General features: G+C 38.0%; 1 protein-coding gene across 1 annotated transcript in view; it reads left to right on the top strand.

Moving 5' to 3' along the window:
* Positions 1-924: 924 nt before the first annotated feature.
* The window catches only part of SPATA18 (spermatogenesis associated 18), a 48,012-nt gene continuing 40,872 nt past the window's right edge, over positions 925-8,064 (top strand). Inside the window, exon 1 of the mRNA XM_082259886.1 lies at positions 925-1,222. Within this exon, the coding sequence (XP_082116012.1) occupies positions 1,136-1,222 (87 nt within the window). The 5' untranslated portion in view covers positions 925-1,135. The remainder of the gene's footprint in view (positions 1,223-8,064) is intronic.

The raw sequence follows: 8,064 nt of genomic DNA, 5'->3' as shown, positions 1-8,064 counted from the left end.
GAGGACCTGTCATACCTTATTCTTATTACAAGGGATTTTTACATTCCTTGTAATAAAAATAAAAGTGATCAAAAAAAAATTTAACGCAAAGTGGAAAAATATAAAAAATGAACGTTCGTCACACTCTCATATGTAAACGTCTTTCAAGCCACACATGTGAGGTATTTTAAAGCATGACATGTTAGGTATCTATTTACTCAGCGTAACATCATCTTTCACATTATACAAAAAAATTGGGCTAACTTTAGTAGTTTTTATTTATTTTTTTTAAGTAATGAAACCATCTTTTTTTTAAAAAAAAAAAATTGTGTTTGAAAAATTGCTGCGCAAATACCGTGTGATATAAAAGTTGCAATGACCACCATTTTATCCCCTAGAGTCTCTGCTAAAAAAACATATATAATGTTTGGGGGTTCTCATCAAAAAACAAAAGCAAAAAGATTATGATTTTTACATGTAGAAGAGGAGTGCCAGAATAGGCCCAGCATGGAAGTGGTTAAGGAATGTTGCAGCAGTCAGAGATGCGCACACATCATTAGAGCTAACTTTTTTTTTATTGTGCAAATGTACAAAAATTGTTTTGGGATGGAGTTCAGCCTTAATAATAAATAATAAAAAAAAAAAACAATCATCCTTTTAAAAATGCAAACTGTTTGTAATAGTGATCCTCTCTCTAATCTGTATGTGTGATCCAGAATCCATGCTCCATGGTAAGCCTGTTTTACACAGCAGAGATTTAATTCCCCGTGAATGCTGTACAACCAGTAAATCCAAGTAAAGCCTTAGAACCAGTCTGTCCTGCCTGGTGCACCATCTACAGGCTGGTGCCATCAGTCCATGAATAATTGTCACATCACACAACCCTTATCACTCCAGACTGTGTAAGGGGTGGGGATGGCAGCCAAGAAGGAGGGGGTGAGCCTGGAAATGGGCAGGAGGCAGGCTGGAGGAAACCGTTGCTACAACTAAAAGGAGAAAAAAAAAGTAAAGACTCCAGCGTCCCTAACACCCGTCCAAGCTGATTGAAGACCTCGCCCTGTCTATATAAGAGGTCAGCTTCCCTACTGAACTATTATCATCCAGACAGCATCCTCTGTGTGCACCATCATCATCATCATCATCATCACCACCGGCCATGGCAGACACCCTGCGGAGGATGACCAACAGCGAGACCTGCAAACTGCTGCAGGACAAGATAGAGGACTGGTACAAGGACTATCATGTGAGTACACATAGGACTGCTGTGCTGAATATTGTACAGAATGATGTGTGCACAGATTGTGTGAGACATACTGAAGAAACAAATGTCAACCATCACATCATTTTGTGCATATAAAAAGTCTCATCATAGACTTCTATGTATAAAAGAAGTCATATTATAGACATTTAAATAAGTCTGATCAGAGACATATATATTTTAAAAAATATGATCATGCATATTTATATTTAAAAAAATCGGATCGTGTAGATTTATAAAAGTCTGATCATGCACATTGATGTATATAAACAAAAAATCCGGCCATGCATATTTATATTTTAAAAAATATGATCATGTACATTTACATATATAAAAGTCTGATTGTGCACATTTTATATATATATATAAAAATATAAATCTGATCATGCATATTTATATATAAAAAAGATCATGTACATTTATATATAACAAAAAGTCTGATCTTGCACATTTATATATATATATGATCATGCATATTTATTAAGTCTGAGCTATTTAAGTCTGAGCATACATAATTATACAGAAGAAGTCTGATCGTACATGTTTATTTAAAACATATGTGAGCATACATATTTATATAAAGGAAGTCTGATCATACACACATATATATAAACAAGTCTGAACATACACATTTTATTAAAGGAAGTTCGAATATAGAGATTTATATAAAAGTCTTATCATACATATATTTATTTAAAATAATTCTGATCATACCCATTTATATGAAGGACGTCTGAGCATACATATTTATACAAAGAATGTCTGAACATACATACAGTATTTATATAAAAGAGGTGTGATCATAGACATTTGTATAAAAATCTGACCATAAACATTTATATTACAAAGTTCGATGAAAGACTCTTATGTAGAAGTCCGATCACACACATATTATTATAAGCACGAACTGATGTCACGTTGCCCCCACTGTCTATGTATATATCTTATAGCATGCACTATGTGCCGATCATATTGTCTCTGATTGATGAAGGAGATCGTCCAGTGATCAGTGTATGGAATGTGCACACAGGTCTCGTGCTGTCTAAAGTTTGCATTGCAGTGATTGGAATTGTGAAAGAAAGCGGTAACCAGGGACGCTTGTTGCCATGGAGACAGGAAACCTTTTCAGGACAGATCTCTGTTCCCCAGCCAGCAAGCTAATGTTGCAACATCGCCACAATCACGTCTGTTTACTATTCCGTACAGGAAGAAGATGAAAGGATTGTATCCATCCACTGTGTACTCAGCACAGCTCACTCTACCAATATACACTCTGATATACTGTAACTATACATGAAGAATTAGGCACAAATGTCAGGACATAGTATCATCTGATTAAATTATAATTGGCTTTGTGGTGCAAGACTACAGCATAGGCTTAATACCTACAATGTATATTTATACTTTCATCATGGTCTCCTATCCAGTTTATTCATTTAATAACACAGAAATCATCGTGGTAGAATTTAAATAATAATAATAATAATAATAATAATAATAATAATCTATTACAAATAGTAATAATACACATAATCCTCACACTCTCACATACATCATTTATTTTTTAATTGTGAATGTCTATTTTGAATATGTCATTTCTGCATATTTTCCTTTCTTTTTCTTTCTTTCTTTTTCTTTCTTTCTTTCTTTCTTTCTTTCTTTCTTTCTTTCTTTCTTTCTTTCTTTCTTTCTTTCTTTCTTTCTTTCTTTCTATCTATCTATCTATCTATCTATCTATCTATCTATCTATCTATCTATCTATCTATCTATCATCTTGTATGCCTTCATCAAAAAAAAAAATATATATATATTTACAAGCAGTGTACTATATAAGGTCACTCATATAGAAATCTTTAGGTTTTTGTGGCCATAAATTCATTTTCTTTCTTTCTTTTTCAAACTACACTTCCTGGCCAAAAAAAAAAGTCACCGCCAAAAAAACAAAAACAAAAGGTCACACACTAATATTTAGTTGGCTTCGATTACTGCACACATTCGCTGTGGCGTTGTTTTGATAAGCTTCTGCAATGTCACAAGATATATTTCCATCCAGTGTTGCATTCATTTTTCACCAAGATCTTGTATTGATGATGGGAGAGTCGGACCACTGCGCAAAGCCTTCTCCAGCACATCCCAAAGATTCTCAATGGGGTTAAGTTCTGGGCTCTGTGGTGGCCAATCCATATGTGAAAATGATGTCTCATTCTCCCTGAATCACTCTTTCACAATTTGAGCCCGATCAATCCTGGCATTGTCATCTTGGTATATGCCCGTGCCATCAGGGAAGGAAAAATCCATTGATGGAATAACCTGGCCATTCAGTATATTCAGGTAGTCAGCTGACCTGATTCTTTGGGCACATGCAGTAACTATCCAATAGGATAGCTACTGCATGCTTAGTTTAGTTAGTTGCTTAGTTAATTCCAGGTGGTGACTTTTTTTGTTTGGCCAGGCAGTGTATATACAGTTTATATCACTTTGAAACATTATCACAGTTTTAAATCACTCTTTTACAGACTATTGTTTCTTTTCATAGCTCTTTCTGTAAGACCGCATTCACACTGAAGCGGCACGACTTCGGGGGCGACCTGTGAAATCGTGTGCAGCGCGACTTCAGCGCGACTTGCAGGGAGTTCATAAAATGAATGTCTATGAAAGTCGCTCCAGGTCGCCCTGAAGTAGTACAGGACCCTTTTTCTAAGTCGGAGCGACTTGTGTCGCTCCTATTAGAACCGTTCCTGTACTACACTATGGACCACGACGGTGCACGACTTGTCAGGCTGACCAAGTCGCCTGACAAGTCGTACTAGTGTGAATGGAGACTAAATGTGAAATGTTGTCAGACTCAGAGCAAACGCAACACAGTTCATACACAAAAATAATATTGTTCAATTCTTGATGCATACTTTTACATTTGTCCTGAATATGATTGTGTCCCTTTCACTCCTCAATGCTTCACATAAGGGCCTCGTGCCTTTTATTCCTGGGCACTGTTTCATTCTAGCAGAACATATTCAGAAAGTATTACCTAAGCATTTAACAAGCTAACATCTTTTTCTTCAACCCTTTATAGTATAAATGACTGGGTTGCACCTGCTAACAGATCAGTGTGGCAGCATCATAATTAAAGGGATTTTGACCGGACAAGTGTTTTCCAAGTTGTAGCTCTTGGCTAACATATTCTGAGCCTCGTCTAGCAAGCGATGTGCCTGGGTCCTAGAGAACAGAATATAGATGCAGCTCACAAAATGTTCAATATGCCATTTTGTATTTTTAGAACAGTACACTTTATTTCCCCAAACCCAGCTGTATTTTGCTCTTATAGGAGATGCCCTGATTTATCCTTCAAACTACATCCATCATTATTTTGAATGATGTGTATTTTGTTTTCATGGGGCTTTAAATCCAAGTCCTTAGGACCTGTTACAAAATCACGCAGTTTATCTAAATATCATATATTTTTTATATGAATGCACACATTTATGCAGTAAATGCGTCAGTTTAACCTTCCTTACTTACTTACCTCTATCCAAAGAGCAAAAAAAGTGTGATGTTCTACTTTAAGGCTCCGTTCACATCTAAGCGTTTTGGGGCGTTTTTGGGGAGTTTTTCTGCTCTAGGATCAGCTCTCAAAACGCCCAACAAGACAAATCTTATTCATTTCAATGGCCCCTGTTCACATCTGAGCGTTTTGACGCTGTAAGCAAAACGCCCAACGCTCAAAAAAGTACATGAGCTCCTTTTTGGGCAGATTACAGGCGTTTTCCATTGGTATCTATTCAATCAAAAAACGCCTGCACAAAAAATGCCTGTAAATCGCGGTAAAAATCGCTGTAAAATCGTGGTAAAAACGCGCAAAAACGCTACGCTCAGGTGTGAATGTAGCCTAAAGTGACAGTAAGCTCTGGTTAAAGCCCCGTTCCCTTGTGTGAATTAGGCCTTAATTAAAGTTTAGTGTCACTGAAAGCGATATTAAACCTAAACCAAAATTGATAGAAGAGATACATTTCATAAGGTCTATATAAATAGGAAGCTGTGCTAAATCCTAATAGTGCAATCATGAATAATTATATGGTAAATATTGTGGCATGAAAACAACTAAACATGCAGTGAATAAATTAAGAGCAAAATATATAATTGAAAAAAATCAATCATAAGAAAGTGATATCATGAAAAAGGTGCAAAATCCAGTGTTAGGTGGACATAAAAAAAAGTCCTTTCAATGAAAAAGTAATTTTCAATATTAAACAAGGGTACCCATAAAGTGCTAAAAAGTGTGTAAGTAACTTTGATTGATTAAATCCAACACCAAGTCATCTGACGTTCGGCCTACCCCTGGGAACACTTCACTGATGATGAAACGCATCGGGATTGGCTGTTACTGAAGACATCACGCTTGCTTAGCCATTACTAATGGCGTTCCTTTCTCATGAGCTGACAGTCTGCTGGTTTTTGATTTGTTGTGTCGTTTACATCTCATCAAAGGTACTTCTTATATATTTTAAATAAAAGGACTTAAATGTTAGCAGGCTTCACAATCTTTGTTCATTTTTTTTATTCCCGATAAATTTGGAGCTGCTGCTGAGCAGCCACCGCCTATCTCAGATGCCGGGTTATTTTGTGCTTCTATGACCATTATAAATTATGGTCCAATATTATCTGGTAAGAAGCGTATGCTAAGTGTTGGTGCTTGGCGGTGGATTTTATCAATCAACATTACTTAAACACTTTTTTGCACTTTATGGACACTCTTGTTTAAAGTGGAGTTGCACCCAAAAGTGGAACTTCCGCTTTAAGGGCTCCTGATCCCCGGATATGCGAACATTTGGCATGTCATTTTGTTTTTTGGGAGGGGGGGGCGGGTACCTAGATTTGACAGGTACCCGATCCCACTTCTGCTTGAGCTGCCTAGAGGCGGCTCGAGCAGAAGTTCTCCTCTCCCTCTCCCTCCCTGCAATTTTCTGGGACACGTCACAGGTCCCAGAAGATTGCCCAGCCACTAAGGAAGCCCAGCGCGACTAGCACATGTGCAGTGCACACCCGGCTGTAAAGCCACAAGCTGTCACAGCCGGGTGCCCAAACTTGTGATCCCAGCACCCAGGGGAGAAGAGGGAGAGGAGCGAGACTCCCGCCGGCTGCTAAGCTGGATCCTGGGACATGTGAGTGTGTGTTTATTAAAAGTCAGCAGCTACACTTTTTATAGCTGCTGATTTTTAACCACTTTACCCCCAGCCACTGTGCTGCTACTGCGGCACAGTGGCTCGTTCCCGTCCAGCAGCGTAGACCTACGTCGCTGGACTCCTCCCCCTGTAGTCGGGCCAGGGGAGGAGCGGTGGCGATCGCCGCTGCTCTGCCCTGATCGTCGGGGAATCGAGTGAGGAGATCCGCCCGCCTGTGTAAACTGAGCGGGCGGATCTCCTAAGTGACAGGGACTGACAGATCGGAGTGTTCAGCATAGCTGAACATCCGATCTGTCCTTCTGTCACTCAGTCACCTCCCCCCCACACGTCAGTAAGCACCAGGCATACATTAACCCCTCCCTCTCCAATAAAATTAACCCCTTCACTGCCAGTGTCATTTTTACAGGACCAGTGCATATATATAGCACTGATTACTGCAGTAATGTCACTGGTACCCCCAAAAGTGTCAAAAATGTCAGTCAAGGGTCCGATCTGTCCGCCGCAATGTCGCAGTCCCGCAAAAAAAATCGCAGATCGCCGCCATTCCTCGTTAAAAAAAAAAACACCAAAAATGACAGAAATCTTTCCCTTAGTTAGTAAACGCAATAACTTTTGCGCAAACCAATCAAAATACGCTTATCGTGATTTTTTTTACCAAACATATGTAACAGAAAACAAATTGGCCAAAAATTTAAAAAAAATTAGATTTTTACATTTTTTTGGGGGGGAATTTCATATAAAAAAATGTTAAAAATATTGTTATTTTTTCAAAATAAACGCTTTTTTTTTGTTTATAGCGCAAAAAGTAAAAATCGCACAGGTGATCAAATACCACCAAAAGAAAGCTCTATTTGTGGGAAAAAAAAAGACGTAAATTTCGTTTGGGTACGGCGTCGCACGACCGCGCAATTGTCAGTTAAAGTCGCACAGCACCGAATCACAAAAAGTGGCCCAGACGTAAGACAGCAAAATCCTCCGGTGGTAAAGTGGTTAATAAACACAAAACGGCTGGATCTCCACTTTTGTATTGAAAAGGACTTTTTCATTGAAAGGACTTTTTTATGTTCACTCAACACTGGATGGATTTTGCACCTATTTCATTATATCACTTTCTTGTGATTGATTTTTTTCAAGTATATATTTTGCTTATAATTTATTCACTGCATGTTTAGTTGTTTTCATGCCACATTATTTACCATATAATTATTCATGATTGCACTATATAGGTTTTAGCGCCCCTTCTTATTTATATCGATCATTTACAGCTGGTATCATAGTTAATTAAGTGGCTGCTTACCTTTTCTTTCTTTTTGCTTGACCTAGCACAGATTTTTTCCTGTTTTATATATGTTTCATAAGGTCTGGCGCCGATGGATGGAGGATCCTTCTACTTTGGATGACTCGGGCCCTTGATTTTCCTCCCCCTTGTTTCTTTTTATGCCTTTTTCATTTATTTTAATGTAACACTTACAGCTCTGAGATTCATAAAGGGTGTTGTGAACTGGTACGTAAGCCATCATGTTAGGAGTTAGGTTGTTGGAGTGTGTGCACGTCTTGGTTTTATATGTGAAAATATAATAAAACAGATTTGCAAAAAAAAAAGTAATATCTTGCAGCTTACTAATCGTTAGATGTGGTGGTTGCATT

Source organism: Pelophylax lessonae (genome assembly GCF_965119305.1).
Source record: "Pelophylax lessonae genome assembly, chromosome: 1".
Taxonomy (NCBI): Eukaryota; Metazoa; Chordata; class Amphibia; order Anura; family Ranidae; genus Pelophylax; species Pelophylax lessonae.
The sequence above is the reverse complement of the archived record's forward strand: the minus strand, read 5'-3'. Positions and strand labels throughout refer to the sequence as shown.